The sequence below is a fragment of the Larus michahellis genome, chromosome 27 (assembly GCF_964199755.1).
Source record: "Larus michahellis chromosome 27, bLarMic1.1, whole genome shotgun sequence".
In the NCBI taxonomy this organism is placed as follows: Eukaryota; Metazoa; Chordata; class Aves; order Charadriiformes; family Laridae; genus Larus; species Larus michahellis.
Genome location: NC_133922.1, coordinates 1284266 through 1311008, shown reverse-complemented (window position 1 = coordinate 1311008; position 26743 = coordinate 1284266). Strand labels below are relative to the sequence as shown.

The 26743-nt window shown below is 58.9% G+C and overlaps 1 protein-coding gene across 5 annotated transcripts; it reads left to right on the top strand.

Annotated features, from left to right (window-relative positions):
* The first annotated feature begins 48 nt into the window (after positions 1-48).
* Positions 49-7190, top strand: PHLDB3 (pleckstrin homology like domain family B member 3). Of its 5 annotated transcripts, none has more exons than XM_074567448.1 (11): positions 49-246; positions 397-441; positions 652-756; positions 1804-1893; positions 2536-2635; positions 3272-3308; positions 4059-4137; positions 4373-4426; positions 5182-5359; positions 5984-6069; positions 6658-7190. In XM_074567448.1, exons 1-11 carry the CDS (start codon positions 187-189, stop codon positions 6790-6792), a joined length of 969 nt encoding a protein of 322 aa, XP_074423549.1. In that variant the 5' UTR covers positions 49-186; the 3' UTR covers positions 6793-7190. The 5 variants fall into 5 exon arrangements, with proteins under 5 accessions (XP_074423549.1, XP_074423547.1, XP_074423546.1 ...); XM_074567446.1 differs by having other exon boundaries at positions 2518-2635; positions 5984-6057; XM_074567445.1 differs by having other exon boundaries at positions 2518-2635.
* Positions 7191-26743: the final 19553 nt, after the last annotated feature.

Here is a 26743-nt window from a genome sequence, read left to right as displayed (position 1 = left end):
GGGGTGAGTGACGTCACGGCGGCCCCGCCCATTCGGCCTCTCCCCACCCCCCACGCGTGGGGAGCGCGCGGCGGCGGGACGGCGGCTCCCGGGTCGTATTTTTTGGGGGGGGGGGGTTTGTGTGACCTCTGACCCCTCCCCACGTGACCGCTGACCCCCCACCACGTGACCCCCAGCACCCCCCCCATGGTGCACCGCGACGGGGGGGGCGACCCCCCCCCCCGAGAGGGAGCGGAGAGCGACGGGGTGAGAGCGGGGGGGGGGGCACCGGGAGGGGGGTTGGGGGGGGCGGGGGGGGCACCGGGAGGGACCGGGGGGGCGGGGGGTGGGGGGTAACTGGTCCAAACTGGTCCAAACTGGTCCAAACTGGTCCGAACTGGGACCCGCCCCCGGCAGCCCCCGGACCCGACGGCGCTGGAGCTGCAGGGGCTGAGCCTGGAGGTACTTGTGGGGCGGGGATGTGTGGGGCCGGGACGCCTGAAGCCCCCCCCCCCCCCAATCTATGGGGCCGGGGGGGAGCCCGGGTGCCCCCCCCCCCCCGCCGTGGGGCGGGAGGCTGCGGGTGTGTCCCCTCCCCCCCCACCGGCCCGACCGGTCCGTCCAGGCCGGGGCCGCCCCTCCCCCCACCGCCCCTCCCCCCCCCCCCCACAGGAGCCGCCCCACGGATCGCGGGACCCACAAGTGCCGGAGCCCCCGGCGGCGGCGGTGACGTCGGAGACGATGACGTCAGAGGCGGCCGTGACGTCGGGGGGGCAGGTGGGGCTCGGGGGGGGGGGGTTGGGGGAGATGTGGGTCCGGGTGGGATCTATGGGGAGATGTGGGTCTGATTTATGGGGCGATGTGGGTCAGATCTGTGGGGAGATGTGGGTCCAGGTCGGATCGATGGGGAGATGTGGCTCTGGGTGGGATCTATGGGGAGATGTGGGTCCGGGTGGAATCTATGGGGAGATGTGGGTCTGATTTATGGGGCGATGTGGGTCAGATCGATGGGGAGATGTGGGTCCAGGTCGGATCGATGGGGAGATGTGGGTCTGGTTTATGGGGCGATGTGGGTCAGATCTATGGGGAGATGTGGGTCCAGGTCGGATCGATGGGGACATGTGGGTCTGGGTGGGATCTATGGGGAGATGTGGGTCCGGGTGGGATCTATGGGGAGATGTGGGTCTGATTTATGGGGCAATGTGGGTCAGATCTGGGGGGAGATGTGGGTCCAGGTCGGATCGATGGGGAGATGTGGGTCCGGGTGGGATCTATGGGGAGATGTGGGTCTGATTTATGGGGCGATGTGGGTCGGATCTATGGGGAGATGTGTGTCCCGGTGTGATCTATGGGGAGATGTGGGTCTGGGTGGGATCTATGGGGAGATGTGGGTGCGATGTACGGGGAGATGTGGGTCCCAGGGTCCAATTTATGGGGAGATGGGGGTCGTATCTGTGGGGACATGTGGGTCTAGGTCAGATCTATGGGGAGATGTGGGTGCCAATCTGTGGGGAGATGTGGGTCCTTTCTATGGGGAGATATGGGCCCTTTCTATGGGGAGATGTGGGTCCCAGTCCCTTCTATGGGGAGGTGTGGGGCCCAGACGCCAGAGGTCTATGGGGAGATGTGCGTCTGGGTCCACGCTAGGGGGAGATGTGGGGCTCAGTGCGTTCTGTGGGGAGATGTGGGGCACAGCCGCTGGGGTCTGATCTGTGGGGAGATGCGGAGCCCAGTCGGATTTATGGGGAGATGCGGGTCCGGGTCCGTTCTGTGGGGAGATGTGTGGGTCCGGGCCCGCGCTATGGGGAGATGTGGGTCCCGCAGCTGATGTTCGCCCATCGCACCGACCGCCGCTGGATACTTGTGGGGCAGCGCGACGCCCCCTGCATCCTCGCCCTGCGCAGCTCCGTCCAGGTGCGACCCATAAGTCAGCCCCCCCCCCCCCCCCCCCCCCGCGCGACCCATAAGTAGTTTCTGGGTCCCACGTGTGCCCCATAGACACCCCTCCAGGCCCCACAAGTGCCCCCCCGGGCCCCACAAGTGAACCCCAAACCCCCCATAACCTCATCCCAGCCCCCCAAATGCTCCCCTGCCCCCCAAGTGCCCTCCCCAGCCCCACGAGTGGTACCCCTGCCCCACAAGTGCCCCATAGACCCCCCTGGGACCAACGGTTCCTCCCTGGGACCCCCAAGTACCCCCCCAAACCCCCCATATCCCCCTCCCAAAATACTCCCCCGTACCCCCCAAGTGACACCCCTGCCCCACAAGTGCCCCATAGACCCCCCAAACTCTCCTCAAGACCCCCATATCCCCCCCCGGGACCCCCAAGTGCCCCCCAAACCCCACATAGCCTCCCCCAGAATACCCCCCTGAGCCCCCCAAGTGCTCTCCTGCCCCACAAGTGCCCCCCCCCCCCGCCCCCACAAGTGCCCCATAAACCCCCATGGGACCCACAATTTCCCCCCCCCCAGGACCCCCAAGTCCCCCCCAAATCCCCCATAGGCCCCTCCCCAAAATCCTCCCCCCCGTCCCCCCAAGTGCCCCCCTGCCCCACAGGGCGCCATAGGGCTGCAGCGGGCCGGGAGCCTCCCCCGCCGCCGGGGGGAGCGTGGGGGGTCCCCCCCCAACCCCCGCCCCCGCTCCCACCACGGGCAGGGTGAGTGGGGGCTATGGGGCACTTGTGGGGCTGGAGGGGGCACTTAGGGGGCGGGGGGGGGGTATTTTGGGGGGGGGTCTTGGGGGTCCCATAGGGCGGATATGGAGGTCTGGAGGGGGATTTGGGGCATCTATGGGGCGCTTGGAGGGTAGAAGTATCACTTGTGGGGCTGGGGGGGGCACTTGTGGGGCTGGGGGGGCACTTAGGGGGCGGGGGGAGTATTTTGGGGGGGACTGTGGGGGGTTTGGGGGATACTTGGGGGTCCTGGGGGGGGATACGGGGGTCTTGGGGGGAATCTGGGGGCAGTCTGTGGGGCACTTGTGGGGCTGGGGACGGCATTTGGGCGGCAGGAGAGCACTTGGGGGCCTGGGGGGGGTATTTTTGGGGAGGTCTATGGGGTCTTGGGGGGTACTTGGGGGTCTCGGAGGGGGGGATATGGGGGTCTTGGGGCACTTTGGGGGATCTATGGGGCACTTGTGGGGCTGGGGGGGGACTTGGGGGTCCCAGAGAGGGACTTGAGGGGCAATTTGGGGGGGTCTATGGGGCACTCGGGGGGCTGGGGGTCACTTGTGGGGCTGGGAGGGGCACTTAGGGGGCAGAGGGGGCACTTGTGGGTCTGAGGTTTGCCCCCCCCAGGCGTTGTGGCTCTGCAGCTGGACCCCGAGTCCTACAGGTGAGAGGTGCCCTGCCCCATAGGTGTGTCCTGCCCCATAAGTGTCCTGCCCCATAGGTGCCCCATAGCTGTTCTCCTTGCTCCATAAGTGCTTGTTCTGCCCCATAAATGCTTTTCCTGTTCCATAGCTACCCCATAACCGCTTTTCTAGCCCCATAGGTGCCCCATAACTCACGTCCGCTGCCCCATAATTGCCCCCCCAGCCCCATAACTGGCCCACGTGCCCCATAGCTGCTGCGCAACTTGTTCCTGAGCCCTGCAACTGCCTTCCCTGCCCCATAGATGCCCCACAACTCATCTCCGCAGCCCCATAACTGCTTCTCTTGCCCCATAGCTGTCCCATAACTGCTTCCTGTGCCCTATAACTGTTCTCCCTGAGCCTTTAACTGCCCCATAACTGCTTTTCCAGCCCCATAAGTGTTCCACTTGCCCCATCGCTGCCCTGTAGCTGCCCCCCCAGCCCCATAAGTGCCCCCTAAGTGCCTGCCCTGCTCCATAGATGTCCCATAACTGACCCCCGCACCCCCATAACTGACCCCAAGCCCCCCATCTCCCTCTCAGACCCCCAAGTGCCCCCAACTGAGCCCCCCAAGTGCTCCCCCCAGCCCCCCAAGTGCCCCTCAAGACCCTGTAGCCCCCCACAAATACACCTCCTGCCCCCCCAAGTGCCCCCCTACCCCCCGAGTGCCCCATAGACGCCCCCTAGACCCCCCATAGACCGCCCCCCAAGTGCCTCCCTCTGCCCCACAGCACCTGCCTCCAGCTGGCCGAGCTGCAGCGCCGGGTGCGGGAGGCCATGGCTGAGCGAGAGCGGCTGCTGCGGGCACGGGTACGGCCCCACGGCGCCCCATAGATGGGGACCCACATCGCCCCATAGCGCAGGCTGGAACCCACATCGCCCCATAGATTGGGCTGGGATCCACGTCTCCCCATAGATTAGACTCTCATCGCCCCATAGACAGGCCTTGGGGGGGTGGGGGGGGGTGGGGGGCGTGGCCCCGGAAGGGCGTGGCCCGGCAGCGCTGCCCACCGCCTCCCCCTCCCCCTCCCCCTCCCCCCCCCAGGAGGCCCGAAGAGCCGCCGAGGCCCCGCCCCCCCCGGCCCCGCCCGTCCCCGAGGTGAGACCAGTCGCGGCCGGTTCCTGCCGGTGCTTTGGGTGCCGTTGGGTGGGTTTTTGGGTGCCGTTGGGTGGGTTTTTGGGTGCCGTTGGGTGGGTTTTTGGGTGCCGTTGGGTTTTTGGGTGCCGTTGGGTGGGTTTTGGGTGCCGTTGGGTGGGTTTTTGGGTGCCGTTGGGTTTTTGGGTGCCGTTGGGTTTTTGGGTGCCGTTGGGTGGGTTTTTGGGTGCCGTTGGGTGGGTTTTTGGGTGCCGTTGGGTTTTTGGGTGCCGTTGGGTTTTTGGGTGCCGTTGGGTGGGTTTTTGGGTGCCGTTGGGTGGGTTTTTGGGTGCCGTTGGGTTTTTGGGTGCCGTTGGGTGGGTTTTGGGGTGCCGTTGGGTGGGTTTTGGGTGCCGTTGGGTGGGTTTTTGGGTGCCGTTGGGTTTTTGGGTGCCGTTGGGTGGGTTTTTGGGGGCCGTTGGGTGGGTTTTTGGGTGCCGTTGGGTGGGTTTTTGGGTGCCGTTGGGTGGGTTTTGGGTGCCGTTGGGTGGGTTTTGGGTGCCGTTGGGTGGGTTTTTGGGTGCCGTTGGGTTTTTGGGTGCCGTTGGGTGGGTTTTTGGGTGCCGTTGGGTTTTGGGGTGCCGTTGGGTGGGTTTTGGGTGCCGTTGGGTGGGTTTTTGGGTGCCGTTGGGTGGGTTTTGGGGGCTGTTGGGCTTCGGGTGGGTTGTGGGGGGCCCCCGGCGGGTGCCGGCGGGTGCCAGCGGGTGCCGTTGCCGCAGCTGGACCTGGCGGGGGCGCTGCGGGCGCGGGGCCACGCCCCCGAGGGCTGCCGGGGGCTGCGGGTGGCGGGGGGCGGCTGCCGGGGGCCCCTCACCAAGCGGGGGGGGCGCATCAAGACCTGGCGCCGCCGCTGGTTCCACCTGGACCCCCAGCGCAGGGTGCTGGCCTACTACGGCGGTACGGGGGCGCCGTGGGGCAGGGCGGTTATAGGGGGACTTAGGGGGCCTGTAAGGGATGGGGGGGGGGTGGCTATGGGGGGGGGGGGGTATAGGGGGCAGGGGGTGGTCCATAGGGGGCAGGGGGAGATACGGGGCTTAGGGGGGACGGGGGTGTGTAGGGGTCTGTTGGGGGTCCGTAGGGGGTGGGAGGGGTGCTATGGGGGGGGGGGGGTACAGGGGACTTATGGGGCCTATAGGGGATGTGGGGGGACGTGGGGGAGGCTTGTGGGGCCTACGGAGGTGGAGAGGGCTATGGGGGGCTTGTGGGGCAGGAGGGGCCTATGGGGGGTGGGGGGGAGCTATAGGGGACATGGGGGGGGCGTCCATAGGGGGTGGTCGGGTTGTGTGTGGGGGGGAGCTCTAGGGGACTTATGGGGCCTATAGGGGGCGGGGGGGGGTGGCGTAGGGGACTTCTGGGGTCTGTTGGGGACGTAACAGGGTCTCCAGGGGGCTCTAGGGGCTGTGGGGGGAACCCATGGGCTCTCTAGGGCCTCCTATGGGGTGTCTAGGGCAGCTATGGGGCTGGGCTGACCCCCAGCTAATGCCCCCCCCCCCCCCCCCCCCGCCACCCTCTGCCCCATAGACAAGGAGGAGACGAAGCTGAAGGGCGTCATATACTTCCAGGCCATCGAGGAGGTCTACTACGACCACGGGCAGGTGGCCTGCAAGGTCCAGCTGGGGGGGCACCCCATAGCGGGGAGGGGCACCCTATGGGGCGGGAGGGTCCTTATGGGGCTGGGGGAGTGCTGGGGGCGGGGGGGCATGGGAAGGGAGGCGTGGGGCCGGAGAAGGGCTGAGGAACATCTAGAGGACGTTTCTAGAAGGGGTTGCAGGGCCGGGGAGATGTGTGGGGGTGTCTGTGGGGCGGGGGAGGTAGTTATGGGTCATGGGGTGGGAGCTATGGGTCTGACCCCCATGTTGACCCCCCCCATGAGACCCCCGAGTTGTGGTTGATGTTCATGAAGTGACCATGAGGGGATCTGTAAAGTTTTGGAGGAGACTCTATGAGTCCAGTGGGGATCTATGGGGCAGGGGAGGTAGTTATGGATCTCAAGGGAAGATCTATGGGGCTGACCCCCATGCTGGCTGCCCCCCAGACCTCCCCCAGCTATGGTCAACGTTCTACATGAGGTGACCACAACGTGCTGGAGGGGAATCTATGGCTGTAGTGGGGATCCATGGGGTGGGGGAGGTAGTTATGGGTTGCAGGGGGGGATCTATGGGGCTGACCCCCCCACCCCCTGGGCCACCCCATAGAGCCCCAACCCCCGCCTGACCTTCTGCTTGAAGACCTATGACCGGCTCTTCTGCCTGGTGGCCCCCACGGCTGAGGCCATGCGCATCTGGATGGACGCCGTCCTCACCGTCACCCAGTGGGTGGGGCCACCCTGACCCCGGCCCCCCTCCCCCCCCGTGGGGGCCACGCCCCACACCTGGCCACCCCCGACAATCCTCTGGGGCACCACCGATTCCTCTTCCCCCTCCCACGAGGCCACCGAATCCCTACTGTGGCCACCAAACGGCATTCAAAGAGCTGAGGGCGGCCACCAGTAGCCGCCTGGGAGTCCCCAAGGGCAGCTGGGACACCAATAGGCAACGGGGAACCCACCAGAACCCAACGGGGAGCCCCAAGAAACCCAACTGGAAGCCTCAAAACCCAACTGGGAAGTGACCAGAACCCAACTGGGGCCATCGGGAGCCTCAAAACCCAACGGGGGCCACCACGAGACAACGGGGAGCCCCTTCCTCCCCTGGGGCCGCTTGTTATTAAAGGTCTTTGGTCAAAAAAAGTGGCCGTTTCTCGGCTTTTTTTGTTTTGGGGGTGGGGGGACAGCACCCTTCTCCAGACTTCCCAGTCCCTCCCAGTACAGCCCGGTCCCTCCCCACTCCTGGGACAGCTGGGGCGGGGGGACGCAGTCTGCGGGGCAGGGCTAATGGTTGCTTTGGGTGGGCCACCAGGGAAGGCCACTGGTCTTATTGGGTGACGTGGGGCGGAGCTGGGGCAGGAGGTGGCCCGCGGTCTCTTAGGGTGGGCCCCACGCTCTCCCAGGCGCTCCCCCGGTCTCCTCAGTAGTCCCCGTGATCTGTAGGTGGCCACCGTGGCTTCCTAAGGGATCGCCGCGGTCTCCGAGTTGGTCCCTACGGCCCTTAGCGTGAGCTCCGGCTGCAAGCCGGGGCGTTCCTGATCCTTTTCTTGAGGCCCTCCTCGACCTCCCCGTTCCGCAGGCTGGAGCTGAGGGGGTCGACCAAGGGCGAGAGGCCGGTGGAGGACAAGGAGAAGACTTTGCGGAGGTGCCTCAGCGAGGCTCTGCCAGGCGCCGCGCGGGCAACGAAGCGGCAGCCGCAGAAAACGGTGACAAGCGGGAGCCGAGAGCAGCGAGCGGAGACGGCCTTTGGGCTGCCCGCGCCGGCTGGGATCCTCGGGGCGGCAGCGACGGCGCCCCCGCGGGACCGACGGTGGAGCTGGAGCCGCTCCCAAGGGCGACAGGTGGCCCGGGAAGGAGCACGCGGGGGCGCGCGGCGGCCGCTCCGCCCCCACCGGCGTTATCAGGAGGACGTTGCCAACCGTGGTGGTTGTAAGCAAGAGGAGAAGGAGCAGGTTCTGGAGCTGGGGGGCGTCACCTGTTCCCGGCAGCACAAGATCCGTGGACGGTGTCCTGTTGTCCCTTTCTCCGTTGGCCGTGTTGTTTTTCCTTCACTCCTTCAGTTGCCCCGAAGAGGAACTACGAGAAAGAAACGGCTTTCGGCGTTCACCCTCCATGTTTGGTTCGTGTCGGACTCGGCTCTTTTCCCATCAGCTTTACGCGTTTCACGCCTCACGAAAGGAGGAAAAAAACCAAAAAACGTTCTTCCCATTGGGCAACAAACGCTCGTCCCAGCGAACCTGCTCCAGAGGCGAGCCGCCCAGCGGGAATTCTTCTTTCTCGCCGTGGAATAAATCTACGACGCGCGTTGACTCGCACAGAAACGGGCCGCTCGCCCGTGCGTATGCCCCGGAAAACGCCTCGTGAGCGTCGGGGATCGACGCCCTTCCGCTCTGAGGAAAGACAAAGCGAGTTGGAGGGAATAAATCCCGCTCGCCGGGAAAAAAAAAAACCTCTTCCGCACGAAGCGTCACGCCGGACACCGTCCTTTCTCCGAAGCAAGGGATGGGCACGTCACGGGGTGAGTGGCCACAGCTCTCCCGAAACGCTCCCACAAGAAGGAAATTATTCCCAGCCCGCTCCTTCCCCGCCGCCCAACGGGCCGATTCCTTCCGTTGGGAAAGGGCGGATCAGCAGTTCCGGCCTCAGATAAAAAGCAACTTGTGCCGCGGGACCGCCGGAGAACGCGATAAAAACCACCTCGCTGGCCAAAACGTACTCCGAAAAGCCGTCAAAGCTAACGAGAGGGAAGGGGTGAGTGGGAGTCGGCCAAGGCTCGCGGGAGAGACGACGCAGGGAGGGAGAAAGGCGCCAAGTCCAGACTCTTTTCGGTGGTGCCGAGAAGGAAGGACACCCTGAAATAGGGAAAATTCCAGTTAAAGAGAGAGCGGGGAAACGCCGGAACGGTTGCCCGGAGAGGCCGCAGAGGCTTCATCCTTGTGGCTATTAAAAACTTGACTGGGGTGGTCCTGAGCCACCTGCTGGTGCTGACCCTGCTTTGAGGAAGCGGGGGTTGAGCTGGAGGACGTCCTGGGGTGGCTTCCCAGCCCACCTGCTCTGCGGTCCTGGGAGCGAAAGCTGCTGGGAAGAGCCATCCGCTTCCCATTTTTTTCCTTCCTCAGCTCCGGAAGGGTTGGAGGAGCCAAATCCCAGCCCGGCAGCGGGACCTCAGCGTGGCCGGCTGCGCTTGTGGGGCTCCCTGAGCCAGTGAGACACGGAGAGGGGTGTCCCATGGGTGCCCGGGGGTGAGGTGGGACGGGATGAGGGTCGGGGGCAACGCCAGGACGTGCCTCAGAGCGTGGCTGGAGACAACTCGCGGCCGAGAAACGCGGCGCTCTGTAACGGCAGTGCCCTCCGAGCGTCTCACGGCCGCCTCTGGGCTGGAATCCCTGTCTTCCGGCGGCGGCGATCACAGGAAGAGTTGGCCAAAGGCTACCCAAAATGGTCGACACCCTCCGCCCTCTCCACTACGCGGGAGCGAGATACGTGAGAGCGGGACACGGTCATAACGCCAGGAGGAAAACCGAAGAGCGACGACAAAGAGAAACAAAAGAAGCGAGAAATGAAATAGCCCCGGGAGGGATGAGGTGAAGGTCGCAGGCAACGTGGCCCCACGCAGCCTGCCCAAACGCTCCCCCAAAAGCCAGCCAAGGTGGGAGAGTGTCCCAGGGCTGTCCCCGGGATCTCACCGGCCCGTGCCAGGGGCTCGGGGGTGTCTGGGAGAAGGGAGGAGCTGGGGTGGGAGACACCAAGGAAAGGAAAAGGCCGAGACTCAGCTCTCTGTGCTCTCGTTTCTCCTGTTCGAAGGCCTTGACCCGCAAAGCGCAGCCTTCACGCACCACATCCCACAAAACCTCGACGTCCTCTTCTTGCAGCGGTGACATCCGCTCCGATGGGTTACGGCCAGGAAGCCCAGGGTCAGGGTCTCGCCTTCAGCCTCTTCCCACCACGACTTTCACCTCTTGCGCTTCACTGGGCCAGGGCTCGTTCCTTACTCTGCCCTTGGCCCCTTCTCCCGGCAGCTCCTAAGGTGAGTCTCGAAGCTCTGAGGTGGTGGAGGCTGCGTCAGCATCTCCAGCCATCTCTAACCCCCCAAAAAAAAGATATAAACCAAGACTGGGCAACTGAACCAGGAGCAGTACGTGAGCAGGACAAGAAAGGTCCAATGGCAGCAAGTTGATATGACCCCTTCCAGTCCTCTTGGGCTTCTACTCCGGGAGAACCATCTCCTCTGCCTCGGCCCTGGCTGGAAAGGCAGGAGAGGGAGGCCCAAAGGCCACAGGCAGTTGTGCTGTTGCTCCCATGGACACGAGATACGAATCACAGTTTATTTTAGGAGCCTCACGCTGAAACGTAGGTGCTGGAGGTCCGAGTTGAAGCTGGGCATGTGCGCTCCTCATCCTGCTGGTGATGGTCAAGGAAGAGGGGGAACTCTTTTGTCGGCACAGTTTATGCCCTTTCTGTGGATGCTGAATGGTTTTGGTAGGTTTCTCTGCTCCCTGCAGGGGCTGCAGATACCCGGAGGCATCTGTAATGACACCAGAAACCCACGCCCAGGCTATCCCATGCCATCCGATGCCATCCCATCCCACGCCATACCATCCCACGCCATCCCATGCCATGCCATCCCATGCCATGCCATCCCATGCCATCCCATCCCATCCCATCCCATCCCATCCCATCCCATCCCATCCCATCCCATCCCATCCCATGCCACGCCATCCCATCCCACGCCATCCCATGCCATCCCATCCCATGCCATCCCATCCCATGCCACGCCATCCCATCCCACGCCATCCCATCCCATGCCATCCCATGCCATCCCATCCCATGCCATCCCATCCCATCCCATCCCATCCCATCCCATCCCATCCCATCCCATCCCATGCCATCCCATCCCATCCCATCCCATGCCATCCCATGCCATGCCATCCCATCCCATGCCATCCCATCCCATGCCATGCCATGCCATGCCATCCCATGCCATCCCATCCCATCCCATGCCATCCCATCCCATCCCATCCCATGCCATCCCATGCCATGCCATCCCATGCCATGCCATCCCATCCCATCCCATCCCATCCCATGCCACGCCATCCCATCCCACGCCATCCCATGCCATCCCATCCCATGCCATCCCATGCCATCCCATGCCATCCCATCCCATCCCATCCCATCCCATGCCATGCCATCCCATCCCATCCCATCCCATGCCATGCCATGCCATCCCATCCCATGCCATCCCATCCCATCCCATCCCATGCCATCCCATGCCATCCCATCCCATCCCATCCCATCCCATCCCATCCCATCCCATGCCATCCCATGCCATCCCATCCCATCCCATGCCATCCCATGCCATCCCATCCCATCCCATGCCATCCCATCCCATGCCATGCCATCCCATGCCATCCCATCCCATGCCATCCCATCACACGCCATCCCATCCCATCCCATCCCATGCCATGCCATGCCATCCCATGCCATGCCATGCCATGCCATCCCATGCCATCCCATCCCATGCCATCCCATCCCATGCCATCCCATCCCATCCCATCCCATGCCATGCCATGCCATGCCATGCCATGCCATGCCATCCCATCCCATCCCATCCCATGCCATGCCATGCCATGCCATGCCATGCCATCCCATCCCATCCCATGCCATCCCATGCCATGCCATGCCATGCCATGCCATGCCATCCCATCCCATGCCATCCCATCCCATGCCATGCCATGCCATCCCATCCCATCCCACCCCATCCCACCCCATCCCATCCCAAGCCATCCCATCCCATGCCATCCCATGCCATCCCATCCCATCCCATCCCATCCCATGCCATGCCATCCCATGCCATCCCATCCCATGCCATGCCATGCCATGCCATCCCATCCCATCCCATCCCATGCCATCCCATCCCATCCCATCCCATCCCATCCCATCCCATCCCATCCCATGCCATCCCATGCCATCCCATCCCATCCCATCCCATGCCATCCCATCCCATCCCATCCCATGCCATGCCATCCCATGCCATCCCATCCCATGCCATGCCATCCCATGCCATGCCATCCCATGCCATCCCATCCCATCCCATCCCATCCCATGCCACGCCATCCCATCCCACGCCATCCCATGCCATCCCATCCCATGCCATCCCATGCCATCCCATGCCATCCCATCCCATCCCATGCCATCCCATGCCATCCCATCCCATCCCATGCCATGCCATCCCATCCCATCCCATGCCATGCCATGCCATCCCATGCCATGCCATCCCATCCCATCCCATGCCATCCCATGCCATCCCATCCCATCCCATGCCATCCCATGCCATCCCATCCCATCCCATGCCATGCCATCCCATCCCATCCCATGCCATGCCATGCCATCCCATCCCATGCCATCCCATCCCATCCCATCCCATGCCATCCCATGCCATCCCATCCCATCCCATCCCATCCCATCCCATGCCATGCCATCCCATGCCATCCCATCCCATGCTATCCCATGCCATCCCATCCCATCCCATCCCATCCCATCCCATCCCATGCCATCCCATGCCATCCCATCCCATCCCATGCCATCCCATGCCATGCCATGCCATCCCATGCCATGCCATGCCATCCCATGCCATCCCATCACACGCCATCCCATCCCATCCCATGCCATGCCATGCCATCCCATGCCATGCCATGCCATCCCATGCCATCCCATCCCATGCCATCCCATCCCATCCCATCCCATCCCATGCCATCCCATCCCATGCCATCCCATCCCATCCCATGCCATCCCATCCCATCCCATCCCATCCCACGCCATCCCATCCCATCCCATCCCATCCCACGCCATCCCATCCCATCCCATCCCATCCCATGCCATCCCATCCCATCCCATGCCATCCCATCCCATGCCATCCCATGCCATGCCATGCCATCCCATCCCATCCCATCCCGTGCCATCCCATGCCATGCCATCCCATCCCATCCCATGCCATCCCATGCCATCCCATCCCATGCCATGCCATGCCATCCCATGCCATCCCATCCCATCCCATGCCATCCCATGCCATCCCATCCCATCCCATGCCATGCCATGCCATGCCATCCCATCTCATGCCATCCCATCCCATCCCATGCCATCCCATGCCATCCCATGCCATCCCATCCCATGCCATCCCATCCCATGCCATCCCATCCCATGCCATCCCATCCCATCCCATCCCATGCCATCCCATCCCATGCCATCCCATCCCATGCCATCCCATGCCATGCCATGCCATGCCATCCCATCCCATCCCATCCCATCCCATCCCATCCCATGCCATGCAATCCCATCCCATGCCATCCCATCCCATCCCATCCCATGCCATCCCATGCCATCCCATGCCATCCCATCCCATGCCATCCCATCCCATTCCATCCCATCCCATCCCATCCCATCCCATCCCATCCCATCCCATCCCACGCCATCCCATCCCATCCCATGCCATGCCATCCCATGCCATGCCATGCCATCCCATCCCATCGCATCCCATGCCATCCCATGCCATGCCATGCCATCCCATCCCATCCCACGCCATCCCATCCCATCCCATGCCATCCCATCCCATCCCATCCCATCCCATGCCATCCCATCCCATGCCATCCCATGCCATCCCATCCCATGCCATGCCATGCCATCCCATCCCATGCCATCCAATCCCATGCCATGCCATGCCATGCCATCCCATCCCATGCCATCCCATCCCATGCCATGCCATGCCATGCCATCCCATCCCATGCCATCCCATCCCATCCCATGCCATGCCATGCCATCCCATCCCATCCCATCCCATGCCATCCCATCCCATCCCATGCCATCCCATGCCATGCCATCCCATTCCATGCCATCCCATGCCATCCCATGCCATGCCATGCCATCCCATCCCATCCCATCCCATCCCATGCCATGCCATGCCATGCCATGCCATGCCATGCCATCCCATCCCATGCCATCCCATCCCATGCCATCCCATCCCGTGCCATCCCATGCCATGCCATCCCATGCCATCCCATGCCATCCCATGCCATCCCATCCCATCCCATCCTGTGCCATCCCATGCCATGCCATGGCATCCCATCCCATCCCATGCCATCCCATGCCATGCCATCCCATCCCATCCCGTGCCATCCCATGCCATGCCATGCCATGCCATGCCATGCCATCCCATCCCATCCCATCCCATCCCATCCCATCCCATCCCATCCCGTGCCATCCCATGCCATCCCATCCCATCCCATCCCATCCCGTGCCATCCCATGCCATCCCATGCCATGCCATCCCATCCCATCCCATGCCATCCCATCCCATCCCATCCCATCCCATCCCATCCCATCCCGTGCCATCCCATGCCATGCCATCCCATCCCATCCCATCCCATGCCATCCCATCCCATCCCATCCCATCCCATGCCATCCCATGCCATCCCATCCCATCCCATCCCATCCCATGCCATGCCATCCCATCCCATCCCATGCCATGCCATCCCATCCCACGCCATGCCATCCCATCCCATCCCATGCCATCCCATCCCATCCCATCCCATCCCATCCCATCCCACGCCATGCCATCCCATCCCATCCCATCCCATCCCATCCCATCCCATCCCATGCCATCCCATCCCATGCCATCCCATCCCATGCCATCCCATGCCATCCCATCCCATGCCATCCCATGCCATCCCATCCCACGCCATCCCATGCCATCCCATCCCATCCCATCCCATCCCATCCCATCCCATCCCATCCCATCCCATCCCATCCCATCCCATGCCATGCCATGCCATGCCATCCCATCCCATCCCATCCCATCCCATGCCATCCCATGCCATCCCATCCCATCCCATCCCATGCCATCCCATCCCACGCCATCCCATCCCATCCCATCCCATCCCATCCCATGCCATCCCATCCCATGCCATGCCATGCCATCCCATCCCATGCCATCCCATCCCATCCCATCCCATCCCATCCCATCCCATGCCATGCCATCCCATCCCATCCCATCCCATGCCATCCCATGCCATGCCATCCCATCCCATCCCATGCCATCCCATCCCATCCCATCCCATCCCATCCCATCCCATCCCATGCCATCCCATCCCATCCCATCCCATCCCATCCCATCCCGTCCCATCCCATCCCATCCCATCCCATCCCATCCCATCCCATCCCATCCCATCCCATGCCATCCCATGCCATCCCATCCCATCCCATCCCATCCCGTCCCATCCCATCCCATCCCATCCCATCCCATCCCGTCCCATCCCATCCCATCCCATCCCATCCCATCCCATCCCATGCCATCCCATGCCATCCCATCCCATGCCATCCCATCCCATCCCATCCCATGCCATCCCATCCCATCCCATCCCATCCCATCCCATCCCATCCCATCCCATCTCTATTTGTCCACTCCCATCTGCACAGCGTTGACCCTCCAGCTGGACCCACCTTTCTCATCTCATCCAGTCGCCCGGGAAGCCCCTGGGGGGTGTCTCGGCTCGCTGCCGTGGCAAGGGGGCGGCAGAGCTTGCCCTCAGGCAGTTGTGCGTGGTGGCAACGGAGAGAAGCTTCTTTCCTGCTCGGGCCTCCCAGGCGGCCGTCGCTCTGCGGGACAGCTCAGCCGATGAGCTCCAGGCCGGAGACACTGGCATCTGCTGCCACTCGACAAACCAGGTTCTTTGCCAGGAACACTCTGACCGCCGGCGCGTGGGAAGGAGTGAAAGTTTTATTTAATTGCCGCTGTTAATTTTGATGTGAGATCCTGTGGCGTTGCAACTCCCACCCCCATCCTGGGCTGCCTGGTGCAGACCCTCCCTGCGCCACGCTGCGATGTCGGGCCCGGCCACGGTTGTGTTCTCGGCTCGGTTACGAGCGCAGTGGACGGGGACAATCTGGCGCTTTCTTATCTTGGTCGTAGGTGAAGTTATTTTGGGCAATCGGGTACTTTCTTGTCCCAGCTGGAAGTACAGTGAGTCAGGCACTCCCTGACCGTACCTGAAACTCCCGAAACGTTCCTGAAGCTCCTGCTGCCTGGATCGTAGCCCACTCTGGAAGGTACCAGAATTATCTGACGATACTGATGAAAGTATTGTATCTTGGACCCTATAAATAGCAACCCTACGTGAGACCCTTCGAGCTCCCTCGGGTGGCCGCAGGTTTTGACCAGCGTCTCCCCTGAGCTGGGACGTCTCTCAGGCGTAGGAGCCTCAAGGCTTTAGGAGCATCCGCTGACAAAGGGCCGGAGCAAAGTCAAACTTCTGGAGATCAATTAGCTTCAATTAGCGCCTCAATTCCCCTGAGGAGCGACGAGGCATGGTGAGTGTTCAAGCTCAAGAAGGGCGAAGTTTTAACTACAGGGTAGCCTCTTCCGCCCACCTCTGTGGACGGGATTACGGTGACTGAGGAGGTGAGTGGTTTTCACAAGGCCTTTGGATATTCAAGGCAAGGAATTCGGCTTTTGGACGCAGCTCTGAGGAACAGCTCGTGCACGGCGGAAAATTCCCTGCTCTGCCCGTCTGATAGTACCAAGCGCACCAGAAGATTTGGATCCTACTGACAAACTTCAACTTGCCCGTGCCCTACAGCCATCATGGGGAGCCGCCACCAAGTACAGCCGGGGCCTCCACCCCGTTACACACCTGTGAGCTTCAGTAGGGAATTTTACTCCACCCGAGATACTCCCGAGGGGAACGTTTTGACCTCCCGACGCCACTTCAGGCTCCCGTTCCAAGCCACACCGGGCACCAAACACCTGAACAGCAAGAGGTCTCTATTTCCAGACATCTCCTCCACAACAGGATGACTCTGTTCCTGTAGCGCACATCTTCTCGGGCAGATCGACAAAGCCCTGTGCGCCTCTGAGGTGCTCCAGAGCATTCAGGGGCCAGCGGGCAGCAACGGTACCCGAGCAGCAAACGGAACCCTAGGGAAATTGTGGGTCCATCGCTGAACGGGGCAAGAGAAGTGGTGACAAAGGCCAGGAAAACGCTGAGGTCCTCAGTGCATTCTTTGCCTCACTCTTTACTAGTAAAACTGGTCTTCAGGAATCCCAAGCTTCTCAGATGTGAGGGAAAGTCCGGAGTAAGGACCACTTTCCCTTGGTAGAAGAGGATCAGGTGGAAGACAAACCTAAGTCCATGTAGGCTGACGAGTCGCATGTTCCAAAGGTCTTTTCCAGTGGGAGAGGTTCGTGAAGGCTGGAAGACAGCAAATGCCGCCCCTACCTTGGTGAAAGTGAAAAGGAAGATCCATGTTCACCTCCATCCACGGAAAGGGATGGAGAAAAATCTTCCTGGAAAGCATTTGCGACCATCTGAGGGAGTATTAGATGAATGGAAGTAGGTTTCTACAAAGAGGTGACTTGCTTGCTCCATGGATGGAGAGCAGTGGATATTCTTCTTGACTTACGGAACATCTTTTGCCGACAAAGTATGAGTGAGGTAAGCAGCCAGTGAAGTGGGTTGAAAAATGGATGAACGGCCACGCCGAGAACATTTTGATGAAGGGCTAAAAGTCCAGCCGGGAACCAGCCGCTTGTGGTGCACCCAGGAATTTATGTTTGGCACAATACCTTTAAAGTTCTTTACTCAAGGGCTCTACTGGTTCTGGCTAGGACAGAGCTCTGTTTGTTCCCGGTGTCTGGTGCGGGGCCGCGGTTTGGATTTGTGAAGGAAACAGTGCTCATAACACAGGGGTGTTTCAGTTACTGCTGAACAACGCCCCCAGATCCTTAGAGTCATAGAATCACGGAACGGTTTGGGTTGGAAGGGACCTGAGCGATCATCTAGCTCCAAGCCCTCGGCCATGGGCACGGACACCTCCCACTGAACCAAGTTGACCCCCAGCCAGCCTGGTCCCGAACACTTCCAGGATTGGGGCTTCCACAGATTCTCTGGGCAACATGTTCCTGTGTCTCACCACCCTCAGAGCGAAAAATTTCCTCCTGGTTTCTAATCCAAATCTCCCCTTTTCCGGGTTGGAGCCGTTACGCCTCGTCCTATCACTACGTGCCCTAAGGAAAAGACCCTCTCTAGCTTCTCACGACCAGCAAGGTAGCGGGGGGGTACCCCAGAAGTTGGGACAGGTCACAGCTTACTCCGTTGACACAGGGATGTTCCGTAGCTGGTGTGTCCAGCAAGAAAAGTGGAGGAGAGGGTGGTTCGCAACTGTTGCCCTCTCACGGGGATTGGCTTGTTCCCCAGGGCTCGGTTCACTGACCTCAAGTCGGTTCCCTTGAAGATCTTTCGCAGGGATCTGGACGAGGGTATCCACTGCGTTCTCAGCAGGTTTGCAGAGGACACCAAGTTGGCAGCAAAAGGTAGACAGGGGTTGCAGCGGAATCTGGAGAGGGAACGTCCACCAGTATCCCACCATCTTCATTGTGAAAAATTCCATTCCTCCGTCCAATCTAAATCTACCCTCTTTCAGCTTGAAGCCATTGCCTCTTGTCCTGTTCTTACCGGCTCTGGTAAAGTTTCTCCCTCTTGTAATACTCCTTCGTACACCGAAAGGACAAAAGAAAACGTTCTTGGGACATTTTTTATTGCCAGGATGAACAATTTGTACTGTCTCGGCTTTTCTTCCTAGGAGAGGTCTTGAACAATCTTGAACAAAGACTTGAGCAATCCCCAAATGCTCTTTCCGACATACCGTAATGAGACGCAGAGCCTCAGAGGAGACAAAGCCCTCCATCCTCGGGCTGCAAGGGCACTCGGGGGGGCTCTGAGAGCGACCCTTCCAGGGCGTCTCGTACCCAGGTATACGGGACCTCTCTGTGCGTCAACGGTTTTCTCCTTGTTTTTTTCCTCTGAAAACAAATTGAGTCACTGCCTAGAAATGACGTTTTTTTTATTTCTTTAATGGAGGTGTGGGGGATGAGAGCAAGTTCAAATGGGATGAGCCCAAGCAGACTACGGGCTTCCTGCCTAACCATGGCTGAGCCTTGAGGACAACTCCATGGGGCATTTACTTACACGGCTCATACATGGTAAGGACCAAAAGATCCATTCATCTTGACGACCTGGCAAGTCCTCTTCATTCCCGTCTGCCTGTGTTTGGTTCTGTCACGTGTTACGCACTCACCCGTCAAAACTTAAAAGGAATTGGAGCGACGCAAGTGCAAACCGGGCCAGCAATAACTCTCGCCCAAAGTTAAACAGATCCCCCCGAAGCGGGATCACCTGGAGAAGATTGGCCAGGAACGCGCCCAGGCAGGCTTGAATATCCCCAGAGGAAGAAACTCCACAGCCTCTCTGGGCAGCCTGCTCCCGGGCTCTGGCACCCTTAAAGGAAAGAAGTTTTTCCTCATGTCGAGATGGAATTTCCCATGTTCCAGTTTGTGCCTGTTGCCCCTTGTCCCGTCACTGGGCACCACCGAGAAGAGTCTGACCCCATCCTCTTGACACCCGCCTTTTAGCTATTGATAAGCATTGATGAGGTCCCCTCTCAGTCTTCTCTTCTCCAGGCTGAACAGATCCAGGTCTCTCAGCCTTTCCTCAGCAGAGAGGTGCTCCACTCCACTGATCGTCCTCTGCTGGACTCTCTCCAGTAGCTCCTTGTCCTTCTTGAACTGGGGAAACCAGAACCGGAGCCAGTGCTCCAGCTGCGGCCTCGCCAGGGCAGAGCAGAGGGGGAGGATGACCTCCCTCCACCTGCTGACCACATTCTTCTCTATCCCCTCACCCAGGTCATTGATGAAGATATTGAACAAGACTGGACCCAGTACCGACCCCTGGGGAACACCACTAGTTACAGGCCTCCAACGGGACCCTGTGTCACGTCATAGCAGACATCACACACACCTCTGAGGATGCTCTCGGCTCACTTTGCCACCACCGGAGAGACACAGGGAGAACCCGTCTCATTCTGAGGGAGACACTGAAAAAGCTCAGTGAATCAGTCTCAGTCGTGTTTCTCCATCTCATAAAAGCGTTCGGATAGCACCGGATCACGGGCAGTCTCCAGGATGACCTCTCGCTCAAAGCGGGCCGCACGTCGATCGATCTCGGGCTCTGTGACTCACAGCTTTGCCCGTCTGCGTCGTGAAAATCTCCGTGCGATTTCGGGCTTGGTTTTCCTTTTGATTTATTCACGTTGAGTTTGTCAAGCCTTGTACAGCTCAATGCAGAACATGAGAGGAGCGGAAGATCACTTTCGGGTCCTTTAATTTTCCTAAGTTGATGCCGTCCATGGACACGCTGGATAGTCAATGGGGTCCAGCAAATGATTTCCCAGCCTGAGGTTAGTCGTCGTCTTCTCACTGGATGCGTCACCCTCTAATCCCTCTTGACTGCGTCCACCGTTTTCCTTTCAAGGTGCTGGCAGCTTGGGCAGACTCCGCCTGAACAAGCTGTTTGCAGTCAGCTCTCCGGGGGAGCTGAAGCTGCTCTGGACTACGGAGATACCAAGGTGGAGCTATCAGAGATACCAGGAATGCCCCGGGAGACCTGTCCCCCTCCTGAGGAGGATTACAGCCAGGCAGGACAGCGGTTTTGTCTAAGCTACTACGGGACACCTGTGTTCACCCAACCAAATACCTTGTTGGGACTTTTGGTACTATTTGGGCTCCTTTCACGTACTCTGCTCCGTCACTTTCTCCGTAGGAGCCTCTTCAGGGCAATTCTCACTTCCTTATTCCTCAGGCTGTAGGTGACGGGATTGCGCGTGGGGGTCACAGTTGTGTAAAAGGGGGCAAGGTATTTGTCAGTGTCTGCAGAGTCTCTTGACCGTCCTTTAAAGTACGCAACCATGACGGAACCGTAGAAGAGAGTCGCCACCCCCAGGTGTGAGGAGCAGGTGGAAAAGGCTTTGCGTCTGCCTGGAACTGAAGGCATTTTCAGCATCGCCCTGACAACTAGAGTGTAAGAAACGACCATCAAGGAAAAGGGGAGGACTGCAAAGAGCGGGATGATGGTGTGCAGCATCACTTAGTTCCAGAAAGTGTCTGCACAGGCCCGTTCCGACAGAGGGCGGACATCACAGAAGAAGGGATGAAGGTTATGGGACGCACAGAAGGGCAGAGTGAACAGCTGGTAAGTCTGCCCTACTTGTACTGGGATGACGGCCACCCACGAGCCCAGCACCAGTCTGACACAGAGCCTCCCGTTCAGGATGGGGCCACAGTGCAGGGGGTCACAGGTAGCTACACAGCGGTCGTAGGCCATGGCGGCCAGGAGAAGGCTTTCGGTGCTGCCCAGCTGTTGCGTGAAACGGGGCCAAGCGGTTTTGGCAGAAGATAAACCCCCTTGCGTTCTAACACTCCTCACCGAGGTGGGAGGCCAGGTGCGGCTAGGTTTAAGTTCTGAGTGATGCCCAATTCAGCACTATCAGCCCAATCGCTTTTAATATGTATTAAACTACTACGATTTGGATACACTAATAGTGGACTGCACCTTCAGTCTAGTCGTGCTCCTGAACTAGCACGGCCTCTCTCAAGTTTTGGTCGCGTTCAGTGAGAAAGCGAAACGACTAGCTACTTAAATAGTGCAGTTTATTTAAACAACAGATATACAGGTTCTTTAGGATTGCCAGTGATAAATACACTGTCTGCAAAGCACGTGCAAATAAAGATATTGTTAAGTATACAAAGGTGCGACAAAATTATAAACGATACAGCCTGGCTATAAATGTAGGGTAGAGATTCTCTAGAGAAATTTCTAAGTCCCGAGAAAGCGCTCGGTGTAATCGCAGTCTTACCCAAAGGCGTCCCTATGGGGGGGAAGAGAGGCTCAGCCCGTCGACTGATCCCGGAAATCAGCGGTGGAATTCTTCGCGATGGTGTCTTCCCTGACATCCCCTCTCTCTTGGGCTATTTTTATACTATTTTTTTATCTTCAAAGTGGAGTTTGAGTGACTTTAGTCATACGTACTTTTATTATGATTAATGTATTCAAGGAGGAGTGTTCACACCTCGGGGGTGGATAGCCTCCGGGATGGAGGTGTGTTTTGGTACATTGTGCTGAGCAAAGTTCGCACAAAGGACAGCATTTCATCAACATTTGATGAAATGTTGGCTTGGGTAGTGCGTAGGCCGCTTATCTGTTCTGTAGTAGCATCTCGTCCCCATATCTGCTATTCGTCACAAGGAAAGGCCACAGAACAAGCGCGTTCCGTTCCGTCCCTTGTGTAGTTTCACAAACAACATGAGACAGGGAATCACAGATGTGGCATTCTTCGTGTGCTGGCTGCGGCTGTATTCTACCTCAGAAGCCTCTGGATTTTATGACTTTCCTTAATGTGTGAACAATGCTGTATTTTTGTATTCTTGGCCAATTTAGTAATTATTCCACACCAGCCAAACCAGGAAATACAGCTGGGCAGCGCAGCCAAGGAAGGAGACGCTGCCGTCTCCCGTCAGGAAAGCCCGCAGCATTTTTGGCAGAGCGATGGACGTAGAGCAGGTTTCCAGGAAGGATAAGTCCCTCAGGAAGTAATAGATGGGGCTGTGGAGGCTTGGCTCTACCACCGTGGTGAGCACAATGAGGCCATTCCCTGTGAGGACCATGAGGCAGATGATCAGGAAGACTGTGAAGCGCAAGCCTTGCAGATTGGCGTGGTCAGAGAATCCCGGAAGAAGAAAGCCAGGTCCCGGTTGCGTGGTTCTCCAAGCCTTTTCTTTGGGACGCTTTCCGTCTACAGAGCAACCCAAACACCACGCTCACTGGACAACGGCAGCGGCCCACGCACCATCACGCACCCCTCAAGGACAGTGGAAGACTACAGACACCAGCGCAGGTGCGACTGCAGTAATTAGGAAAGGCCAAACGAGACCTGCGTGGCTGTACGGGAGCGGAACACCAGTTGCTCATTGAGCAAAGGCTTCTCAGGAGAAAACAGAACAGATCTCTTCAGTCCAAATGATGTATGGACCAGAAAAAATTATTTTTTCTTCTAGGATGATGGAAGGGAAGGGAAGGGAAGGGCAACACCAGCTTTCACTCTTAAATTTTAGTGAAAGGGTTCTCTCAGCTCTTCTCAGAGGTAAGACCTCACCTCCCAAAGCTCTGTCGACACACAGAGACCAGGGGGACATGCCTTAGATCCAAATTATTCATTTTTACGTGGCTGACGGGTGAACTCCATGAGAAAGAAAACAAACTGCTACCTGTCAATGCATCAGGTACATTGATGCACCCATGGGGCACTTCAACAAGGCAGAAAAGGTGCTATTTGGGCACATATCACGAGCTTTCAGGGTGCTAAAAGGAGGCGTTGCGCAAGCAATCACAACACTACCTCAAAGCGCTTTCAAAACATTCTGAAAAGGAAGGTGATGAAAGGTAGAGGAGTGGAGATCAGTGGGCGATCTCCCGAGAGATCTAGTTTTCCTGAAAAGGTCGGGCTTTTGTAACTTCTGGACAAGCTCTGCCTGGTTCCGGTTCCCGTTCCTGACCCTGCTGCTCTGTCGCATGGATTCATGGCAGCTTACTGAGGGCTCCACGGCTCCGTTCCCAGCGCAGAAACGTTCCCCGGTCCCTGTAAGCCCTTGGAGAGCAGAGCGACGCTCACGTCGGCTGGGAGACTGAGCCTTCCCTTTGGCATTTCCCAGAGCGCACGGACTTCTCACGGATCACGCGTGAAGAACATGAGGCGGGAACAAGCAGCTCCGTTTGTCATCTTAAACTCCGATATATCAATAATGACAACAGCGGTTTAGAGCACGTGTCATAAAAGCATCCACATCAGCCAAGTGAAAACCAAACGAATGTCTTGTTCAAGAGGACGCTTGAATTCCCAGAGACATGCCGTCTTAAGAGCGTGATCGCTGTTACTTTTTCTTTTTTTCTTACTATTCCTGCCTATTTCTGTGAGTTCTCCTAGAGCTGCCATTCAAAATCTCCAAGACAACATTAGGGTTTACGTGAGGGAAAAGCGACCGTGATTTCTTTCCTAATCTCCCCATTTATGCGTGCAAAAGCGTGGGAGAATGAAATATTTTTTACTTCCTGAAATACCGTCCGATACTTGCATTTATCGTGCACAAATTTTTAAGTGAAAGAAACCGTTGATAGGCAGGTTGTCCACGAGCAGTATCTCCTGCTGTACACACACGGTCCCCCACGCCCCAGCCCCGAACCTACAGCCTATTCTTTCTAACGCCCGGAAAACTCGGTGCTTCGTGAGATCGCGCCCAGTGCGTGGGTTGGACAGACTTTGGGCGTGGGGAACTGCCGGAGGACTCTTCGCGCAGTGACTGCCTCACCAGCGGCGTTTCTCCAAGCCGAACAAAACCTGCTCCTCTGAGCCCAGCCAAGCCACCCCGATGCCTGCGGCCGCTTTTGGCAGTGGCTGTGCCGCCGCGGCGCCTCAGCACCTCAGAGCATGCCCAAAGGGAATTGCCATCGGCAGAAGCCACAACGCAGGAACGCGCTCCTCACTCCACGGTGCCGCAGGAGACGGCGGTGACCTCTTTTCCTCGGAAACCACCTGCGTGGGGTTCTCCGGACACTTCTTCCCCGACTCATGTTCCTACCTGGGTATACGTCAGTCAGTGAACAACCCCAGGAGAGACGACAGCAATGCTAGTGCTACTCCTCCCCAGGTACCCACCGCGTCATTAACAACGTTAGAAGGACCATCAGAATAATGGACGTTTGCGTCATCAGCAGGGTCTGAGCAACTTCCAGAACATGGCTTTCGAAAATAGAGAAATTGAGAAATGAGATTGGGCAGCTCAAAAGAAGTTTAACGTGACACGAACAACGGATGAGTGTGTCTGACCACGGCAGCCTTGCGTGGCTCTATCGCCCATAGCACAAATGACCCTTCCAGAAGAGAGCATCTCCTGCCCTCCTGGGAGGCTCACGCAGCCCTTGATTTCTTACTCTGCAGCTCTACGCGTGGGTCGAGCCCTACCGTTCAGCCAGTTCTTCACCCACCGCACCCTCCAGCTGCTCATCTCCGAGTTGGGCAACTTGTCCGGAAGGATACTTTGAGGGACACTATCAAAAGCTTTACTAAAATCCAGCAAAACTACATCCAGCACCTTCCCTTCATCCACTGGGCAGGTGACCTTCTTGTGGTTCCTGGTGAATGGCCTGTTCCCCTTAGTGTTAACTCCTTCTCCCAGGTGGGCGTTAGGGCTCTAGATGGCCCCCAGTTCAGGCTCGGCTGTTCGCTCTCCAGGAAGGGCACTCTGTGGAGACTGCAGCAATGCTGAGAGGGTTTCCCAGCAAAGTCCAAGACAACAAGAGGAGGAGAAAGCCCAAGCTCTGACTCCATGAAGAGAAACTGGAGGTGCTGGAGATAATCTGGCCAAAGATTCCCCGTGACAGGGGAATCCCTTCCCACCACTACCACTGGAGGGATCTCCATGGAGATTTCCCGCATTGCTAGAGGGCCAAAATACCCAAAGAAAGTCCTTTTGTGCCCATGCCCTGCCCTCCTGGCTGGCCTGCCTGGTCACCAAGGCTGAGGCCAAGCTTATCCCAGTGCTTGACCCAGCCATGAGACTTCTCTTGCCTATCACCTGCAGAGACAGATGACAGAATGGAAGGGGTTGGAAGGGTCCTTCCGAGATCATCTAGTCCAACCCCGTGCCAAAGCACAATCAACAGCCAAGCCATTTTCCTGCTTCTGGCCTGTGAGGTTCTCAGACAGAATTGACTTCAGGCACCTTCACAGACACCTGCCTCTTACTCACCTGTGAGGTTCTGAGGCACAGCTGGCGTAAGAGTAGCTTCCCCACCATCACCCACCTTGTCACCCACAAGCTGATCTGATACACGTCATCTCACATTTCGTCTTCCAATGTCAGGCGACTGCTCCAGGACCTCACAGGCTCTGCCTTCCCTCTGCCTCTGGGGGAAAAACAGCTTAGAGAGAGGTTTGGAGGGCAAGGGAAGGTTCGGGATTCCGAGGGAGGCCGCTAGGGCTTTTGGGTTAGGGGTTTCTGTTACCAGTTTTCTTCCATGCGAACCAAAAACTCTGGTCAGAGTTTCTGCTTCATGATCAGGGTGGGGGTGGGGGGTCATGGTGAGGCTCAGAATGAAGGTTTGGGATTCTTCTTAGGGCTTCTTGTAATTGATCTGAGTCCTGCTCAGCTCTGTGGGTTAGGGGGTCGGGTTAGGGCCAGAGGCTTAGGGTTAGGCCAGAGTTAAAGCATTTCAAGAGCAGGAACCTCACCAAGTGCTGTCCCTCCCACACGCTTCTCCCTTCAATTATCCCTTGCTCCCTTCTCTCTTTGATGAAACTCTCAGGCATCTCGAGCACTTCACAACGCTGCTCCTCACATGCAGCTTCCTCCAGCATTAATGACATCACAATCTACTCGCCAGCAATGGCAGCTTTGCCTTCATCTTCCTCTTGCCTGCCCCTAACATCTCCTCATCTCCCTGGCCTTTCCCTCCAGAACTTCACAATCCCTGCCCTCCTTCTACATCCTGGGAAACAGGAGTAAGACTTAGGGGAGGGGTTGGAGACGAAAGGGGGTAGAGACACAGGATTAGGGAGCTGGCTTTGGGTTTAGGCGTGAGGCATCTGATGAGGGTTTCAGCTTTGGCGCTGGTGTTCAGGGAAGGGCCACAGATGAGAGCTGCAGGTGAGGGATTAGGGTTGGGGTCCAGGCAAAGCCTCAGGGTGAGCTGGGCAGTGCTGGGTCAGAGGGGAAGGGTGCGTAGCCACTTTGCGTATTTCTGCCCTCGGGATGACCAGGGG